At 43.6% G+C, this 23,957-nt stretch overlaps 1 protein-coding gene across 1 annotated transcript in view; it reads left to right on the top strand.

The window, feature by feature from the left end:
• col4a2 (collagen, type IV, alpha 2) overlaps positions 1–23,957 on the top strand; it is a 71,221-nt gene that overhangs the window by 16,594 nt on the left and 30,670 nt on the right. Inside the window, exon 4 of the mRNA XM_080456530.1 lies at positions 11,307–11,387. Within this exon, the coding sequence (XP_080312656.1) occupies positions 11,307–11,387 (81 nt within the window). The remainder of the gene's footprint in view (positions 1–11,306; positions 11,388–23,957) is intronic.

The raw sequence follows: 23,957 nt of genomic DNA on the forward strand, positions 1-23,957 counted from the left end.
CAGTGGGGGTGAAACCTCTTGGTGAGCTCAGACGGAAGGATTGTTTCAGCTGTGTTTGGACAGGGAACTTACAGAATCACTCTGGTGTAGTCTGTTTGGCTCTACAGGTGCCCTGTGGCAATTACGTTTCTGGGGTCATTTGTTTGAATTAGCTTATTTATGTATTTGGGAAGACAAGTCATGTGATTCTAAATACAGTAAAGATAATTAGGCTGGATGTAGCCATAGCAGATGGTAGCTATCGCTAACACACACACACACACACACACACACACACACACACACACACACACACACACACACACACACACACACACACACGCGCACGTGCGCACGTACGCACACACCTCCAGCATCAGATTTTTGCTTTCGTCATCGCTGGTCCCTGGTTAAGAGGTCCACTGTTTGCTGGTTTCAGTGTAGTGCTTTATGCTACCATAGGACATACCATTCCATTTTAGACCAGCTGGCAATTTGCTGCAGTTGAATCAATTAGATTGAATCACTTTTTTGTCATGGGAAGGACTCTAACAGAGTTATGCTTGCGCATGCTCACTGTGATAACATGACCCTGTCTTATCTCCCCCTGTGCCCACTCTCTCTCTGTAGCGGACCAGGCTGGATAATAACGTTGAAGACTGACTGATGAGTTTAACCAATTTTATTCATATACTCAACGTAGAAACTAGGACAAAGAAAAAGCATAAGATGCATCATAAATCAGATAATAATCAATAAACACATATCCAACATCTTAAACTATCAGTATATGTTCCACTAAACCACAATTACATAACCAATAAAATCCATACAGTGCATAGCTCAAACCCACCTAGCAATATGAAAACAATAAACCTCAGACAATAAAATCTAACACAATAAGACCATCTGGAAGTTTGACAAACTTTAAAAAAAGAGATTCACCTTGTCCCCTTTCCAGCTGGGCGCTAATTGTTTGTAATCAGTGTGTCTGTGGTGTCCATCAATTCCAAAATGTCCTTCATGTTTGTAAGTTCCATCGCCTTTCCGTCCTTTCCTTTGTCCGTCTTTTCCATCCGTAACAAACAAACTTTTGCCTTGTGTCTACCTGGCTTAACCATGGGGCAGTGTTTTAACCCAGTCCCCAGTCCCCAGCTGAGCTGAGTCCCAATCACTCAATTGTCTGCAGCTGGCCCATAATGTCAAATTATGGGCCTGTATGTCAACACTTCCTGAATATCAAAATAAAGGTGTAAACTGTGGGTCCTTTACAGTCTCTCACTCTGACACCAGGTATTAAGGTTTGTGACAACAACGTAACTTACACAGCAGTGGTAAATTTTTTAACTCATAGACTTAAATTAACACTGGATGTTATGCATTCTCACTGCCAGCTTGTCATATTTCATTGTCCAATGCTGACGCTGAGGATGCGCTTTCATGTTTCTAATGGTAATGTTAAAGATACAGGTAACATTGCCTTGAATTCAATCAGGTTCCGTCATCAGTCACATGAAAGCACATCGGACTACCCGGTGAAAAAGTATGCTGAAGTGGTACTCAGTGCCTCCAATGCATCCTTCCTGACCAAGCGTCCGTATGTGAGTTGGTAGTGATGTCATGGATTATCTGATTAGAGGTGTAACTAGCAGGGATGTAGGAGGGGGGGGGGGGCAAAGGTGGGGACAGGTTAGCCTGTTAGCTCTAGGCATCAGGAAAGCAGGCCACAGCAGGGCCTTAATTTTACCTCTACTTGGCTTGGGCGAGAGCAGGAAGCGCTGATTAGGAGCATGGCCTCCAGGGAAATGGAGTTGGGTCTCTCTGTGTGACCCGAGGCTGGTTGAGAGAGGAAGGGTCCAGCTGTTTCAGGCCCAAAGCAGAAACCAGAGCTGTGTTTACACTGGAATCCAGCCAGAGAAACACAGTGGGAGATTCTGCTCTGCTCTGGTCCTTTCTTCTCCCTGTTCTCCTGTTCATGTCCCGCCCCAAACTCTCCTGTCGTACTTGTATTACTACACAGCAAAATGTCTCACACGCACACGCACGCACTCACGCACACACCCACACACACATACACATATACACACACACATACACAGTACACACATCTAAAGGATGGAGAGGGACTCAGAAGGGGTTTGACTGTAATATTAGTTCTCTCTTTCTCTCTCCATCTTTGCCCCTGTCTCTCTTTCCCTCTTTCTCTCTCTTTCTCTGACTCTCACTCTCTCTCTCTCTCTCTCTCTCTCTCTCTCTCTCTCTCTCTCTCTCTCTCTCTCAAAATACTGAGTTGTAGGGTTTCCATGGCTGCTCTGCAGGGACACAGGGAATGACTTCCTGTGTACAGTCTCACAGCCGTTCCCATACTAGCCCATAAATATTTTCTTCCCCCGCTTTCATCACGTCGCCCTTAATTTCCATTTGAAAGAGTGTTGAGTGTAGTATTTGATAGAGGCTGCATTACTTTAATGCTCCTAAGGGAAGTACAGTGTGATGAGGCAGGAAGGTGAAATGGCTGAACAGCAGCAACTGTGTAGACTAGCTGGATATACAGTACAGCAATTTCTGAGATCCATAATGGCCGTGTGACGTGGTCTTCAGTGAGGAGGGGCTCACGACAATTTCCCTTATCGTTTTAATGGAGGGCTTTTATGGGAGAGCTCGTATGCCTCCTCAATAACAAAACCCAAGCCAAGCCAAACACGATTATGTTTCGTGTTTTGCTTTCTGCTTTGTACATGTGTGTGTGTGTGTGTGTGCGTGTGTGTCTTGGTTTCTTTATATTTTATGCATGCAAATATGTTTGTTTAACAATTTGGTGTGATTATTTTATACAGTACTATGTTTAGTTGAACCGGAAGGCTTAAACTGCATTGCGAATGCAAAGTCACCCAGTTGACATGCTGCCCTACTTTAGTCTTTTTCCCCCCATCTGCGCTGGCCAGCAAGCTGCCGTGGGCATACAGTGTCATGGCAGAACTGCAACAGCGCCTGCGCAAAGGCTGAATGGCCTCACCACTGTGCCGTCGGCTTCAATGTATTTGTGCTTGTTTTCTTTAGCTGCTTTACGTTTATTACGTTTATTTAAGTTTATATTAGTCTACTGAAAAGAGGAAGACCAGAATGAAAGACAAACTAAGTACACAAGATTGAATTGAGTTACTTATTAAGGAAGACTGGCGAAAAAACATGATAAAATCTTGTTTTCACTCTGACTTGCGTGCGTGAGAACATGTAGTACGTATTTGTACATTGGAAATGATTCCCACGCCACTCATATGATTCACACAGACAGACAGCAACAATGAACAGCATGACTTGTTCACTGAGTCCGTGTTCAATCCATCTGTTAGCTCGTCAGCACACATACTTGTGGTTTTATGTGCATAAACCCACACACCCACACTCATAGGGGTCATTTAGACATGCTCCTATCCTCTTTTTATATATCGGAACTAAAACACCCTCATGCCAACCCCTCCCTTTATTGTCCTCTTCTTATGATGATGCCGGCTTGGGTCCCTGTTAGATCTCTGTATGAGACTTTTATGTGGGCTCCAATTCAACAAAGCGTTCAACGTCTCACCAGCTGAGCATAAATGTCTTATTCACTTAAGCCCTTATATACTTCTGTTCTGAAATATTTGGAATTCTTTGGGTTAGGGTTAGGGCAAGCCTATATATAATCACATGCCCAAAATAGGGGTGCCAGTGTAACGTGTAAATCAAAAGCAGTATGGGATTAATTTCCGAGATCAAATTCAACACAGCTATGCCATGTTTGATGCAAAAATTGCTTCTAGCATTCTTTGTGTGGTTCTGCTCAAAGCACATTTTTCAGGGTTGCAAGGCATAGGCCTACTAGAAAAGTAGATTTGTCTGCTATAGTAAAAACCCCAAATGTTGGGTTTGAGCGAGTTCAAACTCAGCTACTGGAAAAGCTACTCAACAGCTTGTCTGTGATGTTGCTCATGGCCCACTTGGCACTGATTGAAATTCAACATGTAGGTGACACAGGGATTTCCAAATGTCATTACCAAAACATTGTTTAACTGTCGCAGCTTTTCACATACAGCACAGACTGTTAAGAGTGGTTATATTCTTTCTTGCTTGCAGTGAATGCTTCTCAGTTGAAAAGCTTGTAATGTACATGAGTGGTTCTCAAACATTTTTATGTCAAGAACCCCAGAAATTCATTATGTAATTGGCTGCGGACCCCAATTTATAGTTCATATAGTTGAGAACTGTCCGACCGATCGACTTCAAACTATGGCATATATGGAGATCCGGTTGTCCAGAACCGCCAATCTGACTGATATGCCCACATATGGGCATACTGATGACATCAGGGATCTCCATACTGTATCGGCATAAAAGGGACACAGGCAGACAGACAGTGCAATGGTATTGCATAATGTAACTGGGTGGGGCATGCATTTCCAACTTGCCGACGTTCCTGACTTGCATTAAAACATAGCAGATCTACAAGCTCACAATGCTTGTACAGTAGATAAGCTATTTATTTCAGTTAGCCGGAAATAAAATATAAAGTGTTTAAGCTGTTCCTCATTTAGCTGTGGACCGCCTTGAACCTGCTCAAGGACCCCTGTGGGTCACCAGACCCCAGTTTGAGAACCCCTGGTGTACAGTTACTGTACATGACTTAATACCATGCCAATGTATCACCCTAGCAGTGACAGAGAAATGGTGTAGGCATGCATCAAGAAAGATCATCACGGATGTATATCACCCATGCATTAACCCTCACCAGAGATCTCTGACCAGATTATTTTACTTCTGATGTCTGTTTGAAGGTCTTTAAGTTGAGGCCTTTTACATTAAAATGAAGAGCTGCAGCTGTTACCTTGAATCCGAGTGATAACATGGTTGCACGCCCGCACGCACGAACGCACGTAACCGCTTTCTATTCTTCATTCATCTCATTAAGAGTTTTGGTAACAGGTGGATCTCGTCCCTCATCCCACTTTTCTTAGGTTAGAACAGTTATGTGGATGTGTTCTAAGGCCATTGCAGTGGTGCTTTATGCTATAGCTCCAGTAGCGGAGGAGAGGGGTGGTTCATCCACTGACCTGAATTGAGGGTTCAAACATTCCTCTGGTCCAAGGTCAAAGAGGAAAGGTGACAGGTCAGAACCCCACTGAGGATAAGCAACAACCTCTGCCAAAGCGGACCTATGATGAACCACTCACAGACAGTCACATGTTTCCTTTCACTCTTATAGCCTTGAGATTACACAGAAAAGTCCTCAAATGTATCCATTTGAATCTCAGCGAGTGTACAAATGAAACCAAATGGATCCTTACTGGTCCATTTGGTTACATTTGTACACTCTCTCAGAGTTAAATTAACAGTCACATTTGACATAATTCTGTCCTCCGAGTGGTCCTCCCATAGCCTATACTGGGTGAGCTGGACAAGAGGTGAGGGATAAGTCTCCACTGATCCCACATCAAACAGTGATAGTGACCTCCAGGGGTCTCTGATCGCTGTTCATTTGATCCCTCAAGCATGGAGGGGGGTCTCACACACAAACACTGTTTACGCTCCACTTGGCTGTTTCATGTGTGTAAGCCGAGAAGCCACCTATGAGAGGCAATCTGTCCTGTGCATCATCACAAGAGGGAGTGACGACGGCTGTGACCTCGAGATTGAGGTCTTGAGAATGCTCGGATGTTTAACCGGCAACAAATTGCACTTTAGAGTTTTAGTTGTCATTTATGAAAGCCCAGGTGCTATAATGAAGACAAACAAGTATGCCAATGTAATGCATCGTTATCTGTGACAAACCCTGAATTACTGGTAGTGACAAGAGATTGAATCAGTTCATTGAATTGTCATTCTCCATCGATAAAATGTCCCCCAAAGAGAAAAGGTCATCCATATGATTTTGGTCACACACGTTTTAAAATAATTTTATTAGTGAGAGCAAAATGTGATATGTCTGTGGGGAATATTGAAGGTCATAATGAATGATTTGCCTGGAGAGATGTGGAATGTACAGCTGTGTGTCCACATCATGGACTCATGGACAATTGTGTGCGCACGTATGTGTGTGTGTGTGTGTGTGTGTGTGTGTGTGTGTGTGTGTGTGTGTGTGTGTGTGTGTGTGTGTGTGTGTGTGTGTGTGTGTGTGTGTGTGTGTGTGTGTGTGTGTGTGTGTGTGAGTGAGTGTGTGTGTGTGTGCAATTTGTGCATTCATGCGTACGTGTGTGTGTTTACTGTAAGTGAGGGTATAGTTAGGAGCCTTGAGTATGGTTTTAAACCACCTGTTGTTTAATCTGATCGGTCCCTCATCATGGGAGAAAGGTTCTTGATTCCTCTGAATGAGTGAAAATGTTGTGTGTTTTGGGGTTATTTGTGAATTACAGAGTTGGACTGTCCTTCACTGTGGGCTAGAGGTCCAAGACACCTCCCTAACTCTCTATCCAAAAAAACAAGATAATTGCTTGTTTTTCAACCCTGTGGTTTATTATTCCTGATCTAGCCTACTTATCTTTAAACTCTTCTATCAGCAATTATAAGTTGCGTGCGTGCGTGCGTTCATGTGTGCGTGTCTGTTGTTGGCGGTCTCATATTATGGTTTTGTCATTGTTTCTTATTTGCTGCCATGTGGCTTGCCATGGGATGTGGTCCAATATGTGGTAAAAGTTCTACAAACAGTGCAGGGATAAACCAAGACCATGGCGAGTCAAGCTGACCACACAATAGACCACACAAACCAATAAACTTGGCCAACATGGCCTGAAGACATATTGGTGGCAAGACCCGCTGTGTACATTACTCAAGGAAATGCTCACTGTTGATCTGGAAAGATAAAAGGGTGAGATAGTATAAAATGGAAGCCATTTAAGCAGTGAAACACATGGCAGCATATTAAACTGCTATCTCTAAAGAATCATCATGTATAACCAATCCCAGAGTAATGTTGAAAGAAAATGACACAGAGAGAGAGAGAGAGAGAGAGAGAGAGAGAGAGAGAGAGAGAGAGAGAGAGAGAGAGAGAGAGAGAGATGGATAGATAGGTAGATAGATGAGGGGGTATATATAGTGTTTACCCAGCTGGAATGGAATAATTTCATTTATATAGCAGAGGTCAATGAACATGGGAGGGAGGCACCGATGGTCATAAAAAACAGGGAGGCAACAGAAAATAATGTTCATCATTAATCTGACCACTGTGGCTTCACTCTGAAGACCACCTTGCCATGCCCCTAATGTAATGTAATGTAATGTAATGTTATGTTATGTTATGTTATGTTATGTTATGTTATGTTATGTTATGTTATGTTATGTTATGTTATGTTATGTTATATATACTGTATACTTTAAATGTAAAAAAGAAAAAAGGTAATGCAACTCAAAACTCAACCTCCATGTTGTCAATTGTTGCACCCTTAAATGAACACTGAGGAATTGTATTTACTGTGTACTTGCTTTGTTTGGATCAAACTACAGTTCTCATCTGTTTCCTGGGGCCAAGGCTCCTATACATTGCAACAACATTGCTACAGTAAATGAGGTTTCCTGTAAATCATCTGTCTCCATTGATATGAATACCCAGAGATAATCCTTGGCCATTGCCGTAATAAATCCTTCATAATGTGTCATATATATCTCTGATGGAAGGGAATGTCAGTGACCTTTCAACTTGACAGAGGAACAAGCTGTTGTCCTTTGCAGGGATATTACTCAAGTACACATCCCAGCCGCATGGGCTCAAGAGCAGAACATTTGAACGTTTTACTGTTAGTGTAAAGGATTGTATTGGCTCATGAGACACCAGTATGACTTGGAGAGAAAACAATGCATAAGCAGCCACAGTGAGGCTGAACTCTCTGCCGTTATAATGTTGTTTCAGTTAACATTAGAGGGGATATGGTGGGATTTTAGAAACGTGGGAATGTTTGAGTTCCCTTCTCCTGCCTCTGTGGACTGGTAGTGGTATACAGTACAGACATATGGATCGGGTCGCTGTGCCAAGGGGCTTGCACTTCACCTGGTTTTCATCTGCGTGTTTTTGCATTTGTGTGTGTGTGTGTGTGTGTGTGTGTGTGTGTGTGTGTGTGTGTGTGTGTGTGTGTGTGTGTGTGTGTGTGTGTGTGTGTGTGTGTGTGTACATGTGCGTGTGCGTGCGCGTGCGTGCATGCGTGTCATATGCATGGTAGACCAGACCACAGTGGTTCACCCAGACCACCGATTGCAGTTTATAATGACAGCATGACAAGAAAGATGATCAACACAGGAGATCTATACTGTAAACCAGCAACCCAAAGATGAAGTACAGCAGCAGACCTGCTCCTGGGAACTGCCCTGGAGTTGTTGTCATAGTTTCACATTGTATACACTGTTACACTGTATGATAGTTCTCAGAACAAGAGCTTACAAGGAATTTTGACTTCCCCTGTTCCCCAACACATTCCATTACAAATATTGTTTGCTGCTTTGCATTCAAATGGTTTGACATAAGTTCTCGTTATGTTCACACCAGTAATGAACATTCACATGTAGACGACCATGATTAGCAGCAGATGGTTTTGCCTCTATAGCTGCAGATGTCTAAAATGAGCCACTTCCTTTATGATTTTTCAGTCTCTGGCCTAAAGTGTTGAGTCTGGGCCAGTGATCAGTTCCACACTGTTGAGACTGGAGGGCTTGTAGTGTTACATCAATTTTATGTTGTGTCAGATTTATGTAAAAAACTAAAACAAAAAAACTCAGTTATGTTGTCACCCAGCCAAACGCGAAGCTGTAGCGCTGCGGGTGGTCTGGTCTTGTCTCTATCTCATATGGTTCAGCGTGTTGCAAACTTCTTAAACCCAGTCTTGGCCTGGTCTGTTCTGGTCTGGTTCATTTCATGAGAACTCAACAACCCAAGGCCCTTTCTCTGAAATAAACTAAAAGACGTGAGGAAACAGGCAGTGGCTGGAGAGGAAATTAAATACTGTACCTTGGTTGAGGTGCTACTTGTTAGCAACAGTGCTAATCCTTGCAACCTCATTAATGTAGCTAACATTTGACCTAATTTAGATACTTACTGTTTCTTATATGATGGGTAATGATGTTTTGAAAGTCTATAGGCATGCACACTGACAGCCATGTTCATGAACGCATGGGTACATGCTCACACAGACACACACACGCACGCACGCACGCACGCACACACACACACGACACACATGTTGTAATTTGCATAATTATGGTACAATTATTAGTGTACACTTGTTTGCTTGTTGTGATGGTGGGTCAGAGAAACAGGATACTGCAACACAATCCCATTGTCTTCGGATGAAATAGTCATCAACTATTTTAAGCGATGCTGCAAACTCAATGGATTTTGCATAGCTACGTGTCATGTCATTGTCCTTCTGGGGGACCTCTCCATTGTCTTTTGTGTGCCTGTCCGGAGGTGAGTGTGTTGTTCAAGGCTGAGGGTGTTCACACTATAACTCCTTCACAGCTGTGTGGGGTAGAGGATGCTATCATCAAATAAATTCACTTGCACATAATTTACAATGAGACCAGATCGGAATACATTGACATTTTTGTGTTGAATTATTATCAATGCAGTGAGTATACTGCTATAGTGTGCAGACTAGAGTAAATAAAAACTGTATTGTATGTCATGTCTCAGCTACTATATCAAACACTCGTTAAAACGTTTCACTCCTCAAGATCCATAGATAGCATTAAGGAGAAAACTCTGCCGTTTAAGCATTCCACTGCATGCCAGTGGAATCTTTTTGTGTAGAGGGTCTTTTTGTGTTGTGGAGATAGGAGATCATTAAAGGACACAGGCTAAAAGACTGTCTTTGTGTGTGAGGAGGGTCTCAATGTGGTCTTTGTCATCTGGGCCTTTGGGATATCGTGTCAGAGTGATGAGGGAGAATTATTCTGTTTCTTTATCTGCCATTTTGTTGCCACTGTGGGCATAAAGTGGCCGTTTAGAATATTTCTGATTTTTTTTCTTTTTCATGCGGCAGAGGGGGAGGGTTTTGAGGCATTTGCTGTCTAAGCAGACTATGGTATGGCTGTGTAGGTGGAAGACGTAGGCAGACAGAGGACAGAGACGTCATGAGATAAGCTACCAACCACGGAGCCTGACTGTAGACTCATAGCTTTATTAATGAACTAATGCTAATAAATAGCACTCTAAAGGGCCTTTTCATCCGAATGACCGTGGAAACTTGAAATTGAATGCTCAATGTGTTTTTCCTTTCTGTTGTCCTTCACTCACTATTCATTGCCATGCTCCATGGTGATAAACACGGAAAGGAACATTTCAATCTATTCAAATGGTGTGTCTCCAGTCATGCAGCTAAATGGACGTGCCCGAGGGCCTTAAATGCTTGAAACACAGAGCTATTAAAGGGACCATGTGTAACAGTGATGTGTTCATGCTGACATTTCGATGCAAATTATAATTGTTTTGGAGTGTTGGGGTGTTAATATTTGTCTGTTTTCTGTGCCATGTGGTATCTACATCTACTGTAGATGCTTGTCTAGTCTTCACAATGACTTGTCACTGTGACTGTATCAAGTTGTAAACGTGGTACAGTACTGGTACATGGTACTAATTTGGGCTCTTACATTACGCAATATTGTAGGCTACTGAAGATAAACAGAACCATCCTCCCCAGATTTACTTCTGTCTTTAATCATGTCCCAAGTCAAGCTTGTCTCAGTCAACTATGATTAGTGTCCTGCCGCCCTCTAACATGTGGTTTGGAAACCCTATTTTTGCATATCTTTGATCATGTCATGTCTACAGTGACCCTCCACAGGCTGTGTGTGTCCTTTCTAGATAGCCCTATTCTGGTGGCAGTTGTGGTTTTTGTGGTATGCAGTCTAGCATCTTGATGGGTCTTCTGGGTTTCTCCCAGACACATTTGCCTGTCAAAGGCCAGACGCCCTTGATGAATGGAAGGATTTCATGGACACTTGGTTGTCCATTGTGCCATGACGTCCAGTATGAGTCATGCCAACCACATCCCTAACATCCTTTTAGCTCTCTAGACGAGTATACAAAAACTGTTCAGACAGCACTCAGACAATATCCACATTCATGCAACAGATCCGCAGGCGTATACAGCTAATGTGCACAGAAACCACAGAGTGCCCAAACACTGCCTGTCACACCTAGTACATGATTGTTTGCCCCCACACACTGTTATCTCTCTCAAAAGTCGACTCAAACCCAGTGGGAAGACAACATGTTGTGATAGTGTCTGTGTATTATGTTTAGGCTATGGCGCACCTTTGCTTGTCCAACTCTAACCTGTACTTTCTCTGTGTGTTTTCTCTGATAGGGTGGCAAGAAACACAATGTTCCCTGTGGAGGGAGAGACTGCAGCGGTGGCTGTCAATGCTTCCCAGAGAAGGGCTCCAGGGTAAGCTATACGTGCTAACTAGCCACTACGAATATTTCTCCTTCCTTTCTTTAACCTTTGTCTCCATCTCTGGATTCCTTATTCTGAATGATGGATTAAAGCCTTCTTTGGGCTATCCAAGAGAAGTTAAAGCATCACAACAATGCATTTTGAAGATGATATGTAAATGATGTGAAATCATGGTAATTTAACTACAGACACTACTTGTGGCCGTGACTAGGCATAATGGTCTATGTATGGAACACAGTGTAGACTCATTAGCCATAGCTAATCTCCTGACCGAACCCCACTGCCAGCAGCCCTTAGGCCTCATATGCTTATCACATTATTCCGATAGAGTAAGTGCTGAAACACACTATTAAGCTCTGTAGCGGAGCAGGTCAGAGTGGGGTCTTTGGGGTGTGGGAGTTCCATTGGAGAAAGGGAGGCCAGACAGAGGGGTGAGTGAGAAAGGGACACAGCAGGGCTGATGTTGTGAAAGCAGCTAGGGAGAGATAGACTAAACATCAGCCTCATAATGAGATAATAGGCCTGGAGGGAGGGTAAGGGAAGCCTTGTAATCAGCCAGTCAGTGAGACAGTTTGTGCCAAACCCCTGTGAGTGCCTTTGAAAATTCCATTGAGAATGGTTGGGTGACAACAGGTGTACACCCCAGTAAAGAAATTGGGGGGAAATGAAATAAATGAGATCCCAGAATCTAAACTACAATATCATACTACTATATCCGGCTCACTGTAGGTGAGCCGGATATGTTCTTTTCACAGAACACAAAGACAAGGTTTTTCCAGAGCAGACGCTGGCCACTTCCCTCTACGTCACTCATCTTCAAATCATAGTTCTCCCAGGAGCTGTAAACCTCTCAGTGCGGCTTATGTGACACGGCTTAACTACAAAAAACGAAACAGAATATTTTCTTCTTTTTTTTTATTTTTACAATCACTACTGGTGAGAACATAACTTGCGGAGGTGGGTTCTTTCCAAAAAAGAAACATTGTATGGAAAAGAAATGTCTGGGAAATTGTGTTGCTGACGGGCATGAGCAGAGAATTTGCCGGATCAACTTTACAGTATGTGGAACCTATGACCTATACATGCTCACCATGGATACAGGAAACCCCTTAAGGAGGAGGAGAGGGAGAGACTGAGGAAGTACATTCCACATTCCACATCTGAAGGATGCAGAGGGGTCAGACCTTGAGCTGGACCCCTCTCTCTCTCTCTCTCTCTCTCTCTCTCTCTCTCTCTCTCTCTCTCTCTCTCTCTCTCTCTCTCTCTCTCTCTCTCGCTCACTTGCTCATTCACCCTCTCACTTTAACTTAGCCAGATGAGAGGGATATAATGTTCTTTATGGAGAAGTGATGACAATGATGATGATGATGACAATGCTCTGAGGGACTTTTCATTCTTTATTGTACTTTCTGAAAGCCTTGGCATGATTTTGAGCTCTCTTTCAGAAAACAATAGCAGGCTATAAGTAGTAAAAACATCCTCTTGGTCACCACTCCCTATCTACCCTCCATCATCCCATCCTGCTCCACATATCAGATCTGTTGAAGATGTTTCAACACTGTGACTTGGCTCTCTTATGCGTTTTCCAGCTAAAACATATATGCTATATACTATAAATTTGCTATAGTTATTGTCTGTCAGTTGCCCCCCCCCCCTTTTGTCTTATTGCTTACACATTTCAGTCATAAATTTCCCGCGCCCTTGTATAGCGCTGGATCCAAATGTTCAATTCTCCCATCTCCACGCATAATCACATTGTTTTGTTTGCGAATCGAGTGGAAATGGAGACTGGTTCTCACAGATGTCGTTCATCTCCTGCCTAGACTGCTTTTCCATCCAAATGTGTCTGCCCCAGAGGAGGACCCCTGGCTATTAGAATACACTCCGTTCTAAACGGATCCCTCACTCTTTGCTGATCTCTCACAGCTGGCTGAATTGGCCGAGGTTTGTGACAGCTGTGGTGAATGGATAAGGGAGGTTTATGGGTGACTGCGAGCCATAACAGCGTCAAGGAGGGGGGCTGCCAGTGGTTCTATACGGTGGTCCACGACACGCCTAGTAGTCGCGGCGTGGTTATTTGAGCCATCGCACTGACATATTATGTGTCTATAAGCTGTGTCTGGACTCGGGCATCGAGCTCAATGCTCCCACGCTGCACGTTCTGGAGGTCTGATGATGAAATGAAGGCAGACACTTATTATAGCCAGTGTGAAAAGACTGAGTGAGATAGTGAGAAGGAGGGAGATGGAGACACTGTCAATTAGCACAATGAGAGGGGGATAGTGTGTGTGCGCGCGCGTGCATGCGAGGTTTGTGTGATAGAGAGAATGGAGTGGATTGTTGCTCTGTGGAGGGAGTTATTAATTTGATGGAGTTTTGCTTGAGGGAGAGGAGAGATTTGGCAGCATGGCTCTCCAGCATTACCACCCACTCCCCTGGCAGCTTGTGCATCGAAGGCGTTCAGAAAAATATCACCCTCCCCACGGCACACATCCAAAGTGCTCATTGTTGTTTGTTTCTTATACATTTTGGAAAACGGGCACACTAAGTTGAAGTAACAAGCAAACACATTAGGTTCATAAGATCAAAACACTAACATTAAGTACTTCATGTTACTACTAGTCACACACCAGAGACTGTGAGACAGAGAACTGTGCTTGTATGTCATGAAAGTCATTGCGAGCTTGAGGATTAGAACACAAGGCGTTCCTGCATCCCCACCAGAAAACTTGTTTAGCAGAATATCAGATCAATGCTCTCCTTTGTGCTGAAAGTCTTCCTCTCTCTATTCTCAGAAACAGGGAGGGGTCTGGGGTATCAAATCTGGTTTGATCAACAGCATAGAGAGAGGAGCAATAAACTCACAGTGTCCCCCTGTCCGGGCTGGTACTGTACGCATGCAGAGAGAAGAGTTGCTGAAACAGGATAGGGAGAGAGAGATAAAATGCATGTTTGACAGAGAGACAGAATTTGGGCACCATTTATGGACAGATGTTCTGGTGGTTGAATAGCGATGTTGAACACAGAGGAACAGATCTTGACCCAGTTTGGAAAAGATGAGTTCTAGCATTGCTGTCCATCCCGCCATGGGAAAAGCTGCCGCACTTGATGTAGAACAGGAAATGACACACGTCACAGGAAGTTGAGTACAATGACTCTCCACTGATCTCTTTTATATAGGCAGTGTCTCTGGTCTTGTGGGAACAACATATCTTTGTGCCTGTCTGTGTGTGTGTGTGTGTGTGTGTGTGTGTGTGTGTGTGTGTGTGTGTGTGTGTGTGTGTGTGTGTGTGTGTGTGCACGCACGTTTGCGGGTCTGTGTTTTTGTCTGTGACTATAATTGGCAAAGATTTCCTTGTTCCACAAAAACATGTCCATATATATTCTGAATGCTGTGCCCCCAACCGTCATGTACTTCCCTGTCGCCGCAGAGACAGGGAAGTAGGGAACAGAAGCGGTTCTCCCTTTGGACAAAAAAAGATCTGAGACTGCTAATAATAATAATAATACGTCATGAGTTTGGCGGAAGCGTTCAAAAGTGCCATGAAGAGGAAGGGTGGCTCCATTGGAATGTGAAGTTGACAAACTGCAACAATAACAAAAACGTATTCTGCCTATTATACGTGAAATCATTGAACTTGCTGAACCTGACTGTTATTACAGTCTGATTGATGCCATCAGTGGTCATTGCCCTCAATGATCTTACATGACTCGTTTATTTTGATGAACACCCTTTGTACGACTGTAATCCCAATAGAGAGATGACATAAGTTAGAGCTCATTTGACACTTTGAATACCTGCCCGTTGATTTAGTTGGAGTTGTGCTTATGTTATCGGTAACAGGGATGATGTATAGCACATAAGTGCAGTTATGATGCAAGCCCCCAGTCCAAACCTGTTATCAAGAGTCTCGTCCATCCCTGCAGTCTCTGGCCCTGACCTAAAGGCCTGTCAAAGACAGACCCTCTTGGAGCAATGATGAGAAAGAACAGAATGTATGGATGAGGGGAAGGGAGGAGAGAGGGGGTGTGAAGCCTGCCACTATCACTAACAATTTGGAATGGCTGGGAAGGATGGACAGTCGGGATCAGCCCCTCTGTGCAGTGGGTCGATGTTGGCAAGCTGTTCGACAATAAAAAAGAAATACTTGAAAAGAGATGCTTAGTAGACAGACAACGAACAGCTGTGCTTGTGCATGAATGTGTGCAGTGCATGTGTGTGTATCTATGTGTGAATGTGCACCCCAGCATATGGCAGAAGTGGAGGAGAATTATCACATTGCCGTCGACCTCTGCTAAGGGTCAGGGATTTTAAAGACGCCTCAGCGACAGTCTGACCCAATTCTGTTCAAAGTCATGGTGAGACTCCGAAGTCATGCATGGAAGAAATACAAACTCTTAACTAGCTTGTAAAAAATGAACTCACCTAAGACGCATACCTCACACAATTCTGTGTGTGTGTGTGTGTGTGTGTGTGTGTGTGTGTGTGTGTGTGTGTGTGTGTGTGTGTGTGTGTGTGTGTGTGTGTGTGTGTGTGTGTGTGTGTGTGTGTGTGTGTGTGTGTGTGTGTGCCCATGCTAGACTTGGCGGGTGGCATGATAAAAAGGAGCCTCTATAACCTTGTCAAAGTGCAGGAAGATTCAACACCACTGTCAAGGACAATACAAGCCATATAGGACACACACACACACACACACACACGCACACGCACACGCACACGCACACGCACACGCACACGCACACGCACACGCACACACACACACACACACACACACTCAAACACATGCTTCACAACTCATAATTCACATAATGAAAATCACAAGACCATATTTTCTTTCTTCATATTTCTCTTCAGCTAGAGTAAAAATAAATTCTCCTTCCACTTTCCTTGTCTTTTTTCTTTCTTTTTTCATCCAAGTCCATGCAGTTTGACCCTTCCACCCTGCACCCATCTCTGGTTCAGCTTTAAGAGACTATTAAGTGCCTCACTTTCATGTAAAGATGGCAGGGGCACTTTAAGGACAAGAGGGCTATTGTTTGTGTGGACAGAGTAGCATCTCTTTTAAAGGACACACATGCACTCTGCAGGTGCGTATGCACATGAATAAGCATACTACACACGGTCTAGGAATGACATATTCTGTAACCAACAATCAACAATGAACGACGTCCGTCCGTCCGTCCGTCCGTCCGTCCGTCCGTCCGTCCGTCCGTCCGTCCGTCCGCAGTGGTGTAAAGTAACTAAGTACAATTACTCAAGTACTGTCCTTAATTACAATTTTGAGGTACTTTTACTTTACTGGAGTATTTCCAGTTTTCATTACTTTCACTTCTACTCCACTACATCTCAGAGGCAAATATTGTACTTTTACTCCACTAGAATTATTTGAAAGCTCAAGTTACTGGTTACTTTGCAGATATACATTAAAATACATTATAAAACATACATTAACCACTTTAGCCCTATTTTATACCTAGGCTATTTGAAAATAGCCGATCTACAAGCCCACAACGCGTCGCATCGCATCGCGACGCGTTGTGAGCTTGTAGATCTGCTATTTTCAAACATTTTTGTACTTTTACTTTTGGTACTTTAAGTACATTTTGATACCAATACTTTTGTACTTTTACTCAAGTAAATTTTTAATTCCGGACTTTTACTTGTAACAGAGTATTTCTACATTGCAGTATCGATACTTTTAAAGGGCCAAAGGGCCATAAATGTGTCTATACAGCAACCAGACGTGGAGCTTGTGTGTCCTGAAAGCAGCCATCCGTACCTTCCATGACTATGTGTTATCATCAACCAGGGAGGGCACGTGATGTGAGTGTATCTAACGGCAAAGAGAAGATTAAAGATACATCCACAAGCTCACATATCTCACAGATCTGTTATTTTCGGTTCCGAGACACTGGTGCACGGTGCAAGTATAAATCAGACGTAAGACACACTGCACTGTGCTTCATGTTGTGAAGGGCTGTTGTAACTTTGAACTTAGACACACTTCAGGGAGGCCATATAATAGCAACGTGCTGTGTGCAGTAGGTGGGGTAGGTGTTCCCTCGCTTGAAATGTTTTCCCCTAAAAAATCACTGGAGTTGCCGGTGCCCACCCTCTCTCTCGTAAAATTATCCAGTAAATACCTGACAATAACTGTGCAATTCATTTGTTTTAGTTTTCCATACAAATCCTTCCATTCCACTTTTCTGCCTCTCCTGATTTCAGCCTCGTTGCGCTCTCTACTCTCTCTCATTTGAAAACATGCACATAAATACTGGCCGCGTGTATTCCCACAACACCTAGGTCGGCTAGGTAAAGGTGTTAATGTTTTTTTCTGTTCCACTGGTGTGCATGGGTTTGATTTCCAGACTGTGGTCAGGGAATGTTGGCCCGTAGAGAGGCCCTTCAGGGCCGTAGAAAGAATGTGACCAGAGCGGTGTGGGTCACAGCAGCAAGCAACGCCATGTGTTCCCCATCACCAGGGCTGGTTGTGGGAGCAAGGAGCAGAGGCCTGCTTCTGCTGCTGCGAGCTGTAGAGGAAACAATTACACCGCCGTTAATACTCCCGCATTTATCTCCCCCAGACCTCCACTTTTCGAGAAAGTCACGTTTGCAGTACAGCTGGTTCTCAGGGCATGGCAGTGATTGACAGGCCTTCGGCAGACGCGGACTGTGCAGAATGTAGCCGTCAGTAAATGTGCACCTACTGTAGATGGTTAAATCTTTTCATTTTCCCCAAATGAATAAGACAAGGGTCACATACAGAGCGTTGCCTCCGTGTCTGAGCATTCATTCCGGAAATGAGGAAAGCAAAGTCATTGATGTGATCTGCTACACAGTCAAATCCTCAGTGTTAATGTATCCATGTAACTCTGAGAGTGTGCAAATGTAATCAAATGCAATTGTACACTCAGAGTTAAATTAACACAGGGTTTTTACAAATTCACACGATAACCACATGATGAGTCAGCTAATCTGCATCCACCGCCTACACAAGGACCTTTGTCCTGATTTCCTCACTTGCACCGTAACCGTGGATGCCCACGCCAGCTGGACTGGGAATAGGTGCTGAATCCCAATGTGGGAAAATGAAATGTTTTCCAGAATGGCATTATTTCCATTTTGATAAACTGGACTGTGGGCTGGAACAGCTGGAACGGTTGGCCGGCGAAAAAAAGATTTATGGGCCACATACTGTAGGATTACATGGGTATTACCTAACTTCAATGTTATTGGCTGAACTCCATGTCACTCAGGGCTTCAGTTCTAGCATTACGAGAAAAGGGATGTGATAATACCATCACAGCTGGGTATTATGACCATATCACCCACTTTCAAGCCTTTTTACCGCAACTCTACTCAGTCACAGGTCCATTTGGTTCCATTTGTACAATCTTTGGAATTAAATGAGCACTAAGATTTCGCTGTGTACTCAACATTGATCATGTTTCCAAAGATGAGATCCCCGTGACCTATCAAAGAGCCCTGTAGTAATTAAATGGGTTTTGGATTGAGACAATGGTGTCTTTTAAGCAAGTGGAACTTTCTCACACTTTGCCACAAATCTTTTTCCAACATTCGCTCCAACTGCTTCCTTGCAGATAATGGAGTATGGTGTGTCAGTCTGTGCTCGGGGGCTGCATGAACAGCTATTTGCCATACTGTAGCTAAGTTGAGGAAATTGAGTTTGTCTTGTGTGGGACATAACAAACAGGAGCAGACAATGCCCTGGGGTATGCACTGTACAGTATGAGAGGACAGGGGATCTAATTGCCTCATAATAGCGGTTATTAATGTCACCATGGGATTGCAGAGCTACCCACCCTGGCTGCGTCGCCTTACACACACGCACGCACGCACGTGCAGCTGGGTTCTGTTTAGACACACATGTGCTTGGACCCGACCCCAGATGTGTCATTCCTGCAACGTGAGGCAATATCACAGGTGTCAGACAAAAGACTCCGGGGATGGCCGGAGGTCCTAGCTGTGCTGATCTCAGTCTGATCATTCCCCTGGAGTGTTGATCTTTAACACGGAAAAGTGCTGTAATATTAGCGCTTTATTAACATACTCTCTTTGCTCAATCCTGAATGCTGTCAGTTCTCCAGCATGTGTGTGTGTGTGTGTGTGTGTGTGTGTGTGTGTGTGTGTGTGTGTGTGTGTGTGTGTGTGTGTGTGTGTGTGTGTGTGTGTGTGTGTGTGTGTGTGTGTGTGTGTGTGTGTGTGTGTGTGTGTGTGTGTGTGTGTGTGTGTGTTCACAGTCACACATGACGTGAACCCTGAGACTTAAGTCAAAATGATCACAGAGTCTAAACATGTTAATTCTAATGTAAACTAGTCTAAAAGCAACCAGAGCACTCTGAGAGGGTGTGTTAAACAAGGACAGACATATTTCAATGACAAACACAGTAAGTGACAACTTACAGTAAGTGTCACAGTAAGTGACACCAAAATACTTGGTGTTTGTCTCATTGTTGTCCAGAACCATCTAGCCACTCCATCCATCTCTTTCCTTGGAAAAGGAGTCTGGGAGGGTGAGTCATAGGGGCCTGTTTTTGCACCAGCTGAGAACATTGTTGCAAAGTGTCTATCTATGTGTTGTGTTGTGGTGTGGTGTGGTGTGGTGTGCGTGTGTGCGTGCGTGCGTGCGTGCATAGACATAGGAAGTTGTTCGTCTCTATGAAGACATGACTCATGTGAACCCTTCTCCAAACATTCACCTGTCTATATAGATATTTCGTAATTGGAGGTTCAGCATCAGATCCACTTGTACACAAGGCTGCTTTCTTCTCGATACCTATTACATCACTTCAGGATCTGTCCGATTTTCAGAGTCAGTGACAGGACGGCGGTAGAGGGGAGAGGAGAAGCTGACTGCCCTGAATGCAGCAGAGAGATCTAAACACTCCCCTCAATATATAAACATCATCTACAGACGTTTATTTACTCTGCAAGTTCTCCTCAGGGCATTCAGTTGAGAACCCCTCAACCCCATCTCTCCCTCCTAGCTCCTCAAGCTTGCTGACCCCTCCTAAACCTCTAGCCCTGCTCCAGGGGACCTAAGCCCCCATCCTCCTGGGCATCATGGAGAGGGGATGTTGATTTTTGGGAAGTGTGTACAAGAGAAACATGAGAACTTGTTCAGGCCTGCAGTGGGACTGAACCCACTAAAGTTCCTATAGTGTAGTGTGTAGAGTCAAAGAAGGAGATTGGGGCATTGTTGAACACTCATGTTCTAGCAGCCCTCTCTTTCCTACCCTAGCTTCCTTAAGCTTTCCTCCTTTCCACTTGCATGCATATGTTCCTTATTATTATGGACCAAACACGTTTGCTATCACTTTGGTAGCACGTTTGTTGTTGTTGTTCTGTGGAAGTGTAAAACAGCATGATGTCCAATACCTTATCTCTAACTTATGCCATCTTCACCAATGCCAAGCTGGTGGCTGAAACCTTTCCGTTGCAGCCACGTGGCCGATGGTACTGTAACACGCTACAGGCAGCTATTAAGGACATTTGGCATACTTTCATATTCACCGGACATTTCAATGGAGAGGTTAAGACTGCGGATGTGAGGTTCTGTCCACACTGTCGTCACATGTTGGTGACATCAGAGGATACTGTTCATGCTTTACACAGTATCAATCTTCCACCATCCTGTTTAGATTCCTGTGTTATTTCAGAGAAGATACTGTATGTCTAGCAGCAGGGGGGATATTAACAGGCTGAAACTAACAATATTAACTTTGTAGGTTATGACAGCATCCTGATCTGCAAAGTAAATATAGGCTGCAATAAATAACCCGTAACCGTGACAACGAGGAAAGTCGGTATGGGACATTCGCTTGGAAGAGTGCATTAAACGGCTATGGTAAAGATTATTACATTAATGTTTTGTTTTCTCTCCCACGGATGTAGCCAAAAGAAATCACAGTTTTACAGTATGTGTAACAGTCTAATATGCCATATTTATTCTTGTTCACCTATTATTTATAACCACAAACCCCTGTCAGTGTTTATTTTCTAAACTGGAGCATCTAAACTGTTCCCTGGAATTAGAAGCATTGCTTGTATCCTTGATATGAAATTACAAAAACATAATCCTCTGTGGCTCCAAGGTTCTCCATGGTACTCCAAACAGACAGACAGACAGACAGACAGACAGACAGACAGACAGACAGACAGACAGACAGACAGACAGACAGACAGACAGACAGACAGACAGACAGACAGAGACACAGAAACACAGAAACACAGAAATATAGACAGAGCTTCCGGACATTTGTTTATTTTTTAAATTTTATTCGTCTCTGGGGTCAGCAGTTGGTTCACTGGTCGATGTTTTCCCATCCTGCTCTTAGTTTGTCATTCCATAGCCCGTCCTCCCAGAGGAGATATTGGGCCCAGATAAGATTTATACATCAGACAGAGACATTTTTAATGGGTCTGGGGTTTCGAATTAGGATTGCAAACGAACACCCACACAGGGCGGGGGGTAGCTGGTTTTAGTCATTTCAGTTAACCGTGTGTCTACAGAAGCCCATTTCCACCACTGAATAAAGATAAAAAAGGCCTGAATTCAGAGTTTATTCTTTTGTGATTCAGACTCATAGGCTATATCTCAGTAATTGTTTTCTTTTTGTGAGAAATATTCCAGAAGTTATAAAGTTACAATAAAAAAAGTCATGCAAAGGTAGATTTGTACCTTTGGGTAAATATGAGATGAAATGTAAAGAGAGAGAGAGAGAGAGAGAGAGAGAGAGAGAGAGAGAGAGAGAGAGAGAGAGAGACAAGAAACCCCTAGTATACTGGACAGACCAACAAAAGCTGCTTCACACCTGTGCCTCTGCCCTCTGGATCTCATTATGGAGTTGTAAAGTTATGTTCCTCACCTTTAGAGCAACTTTAAGTACCTTTTTCTGTTTAGTGTTTCAGTTCAAATCGCTGCTGTCTAGGGGTGGACAGGGTTTCTGCTCACCCTGACTCCCACCTACATCAGAAATTACTCGATCAAACGGTCCTCAACCTCCCTCACATGTCTGTACAGCTGTTACTCAGTGTCAATTATCCATTAAATGAGCTCTCAACATTATGTCCATGATATCTAATGATACAATTGGGGAATACTTAGAAATAATGGCACTGCTATGGGATATTTAGTTCTAGTTACCAAGACATGGTTTATTTAGGAGAGGAGAAGAATATTATCCTGTCAGCAACTTGTCATTGCACACCTTCACTCAATTACATTACTTACCGGGTTCTTTGTGTGCTCATGTCTGTGTGCGTCTCTGTTGCATGCGTCTTTGCCACACTGATGAGGTGAGTCGTGATGGGATAAAGCCCAGACACCAGTTGCCAGATCTAACACAGAGAGGGGGTGGCGTTTTATTGCACTTTTACAATCGCTCTCACGTTTTATAATCCCTTCTGCTCCACTCCTATTCGGTTCCCTTTTCCTCCTCTCCTCTCCTCTCCTGTGTACTCCTACGTTTTCCTCTAATACCGGTTTCACACAGAGAACACTGTATTGACCTGGGATACACAGGTTCGATGTGTTCACAGCACACCTTAATCCAAGGTCACAGACTCTACTAGGGACTGATAGTAGGGCTTTTAGACTCTTAGAACCCTATTTAGACTATCTACTGTATGGACGTGAAATCATTTGGTATCAAAACAACGTGGTTGCTGGGTGTAAAAATGACAACTGCGTCAGTTGGAAAATAGCAATGATAATTGCGCTGCCCCTTAGCAATGTCTTGCGCCGGGTGGAAGCCTGGTGACATGAGGTTAGTGGCCCACCTGTCCATCTGTCTGCCCCTCCCTCTCATTTAGTCTGTTGTTATAAGATTAGCAACTCCCACTCCACCTCTGGAACTGTAGGGGAGCAACTGTGGATTTATATTTAGGCGGGAGTGGGGGAGTGGCTTTCATTTTAACCTAGAGTCCATGAAAGAATTCATAAAATATGCACGATGATGAAAAGCATGATCATTAGTCTGAAAATAATAGCTCTCTTTGGAGATCCAGACAGTAATTCTGACAGCAGTGGTTAGTCTGGAGCATGTTTCACTGCCTTGGGTGTACAGAGTTACACACTCTGCTGCTATGGGCCAGATATGGTCCTGCTTCTACTATCAGAAGCCCCACTTATCATAGAATAGATTTGTTATGTGTTCTGTCTGGTTTCCTTAGTTTCTTATGTTTGTGTACATTGAAGTACGTGCCTGACTGCCTGTTCATGTGTTCGTGTAATTGAACTCTGAGAGTGTAAAATGACGTTATATGAACACAGGATTTTGCAGTGTACAGAGTTGTGGAATGTGGAGCATTGTTGACCGCACAGGCGTGGTTCCATGCTTCCTGTGTTGCCATGGTAACTCTGGTGACACCCTGTCAACAACTCCAGTTTTGAGTAATGTTTTCGACTTTGCAATGATGACACTGCATGTATAATGCAATATTGCACACTCTGTCTAGTAAAATATTTTGATGCCTGATAACTTTATTTGGTACTTACTTTTGACTATTGACCAAAATGTGAATTTTCCAATTGCACT

Source organism: Gymnoscopelus braueri, assembly GCF_963280865.1.
Source record: "Gymnoscopelus braueri genome assembly, chromosome: 18".
Lineage (NCBI taxonomy): Eukaryota > Metazoa > Chordata > Actinopteri > Myctophiformes > Myctophidae > Gymnoscopelus > Gymnoscopelus braueri.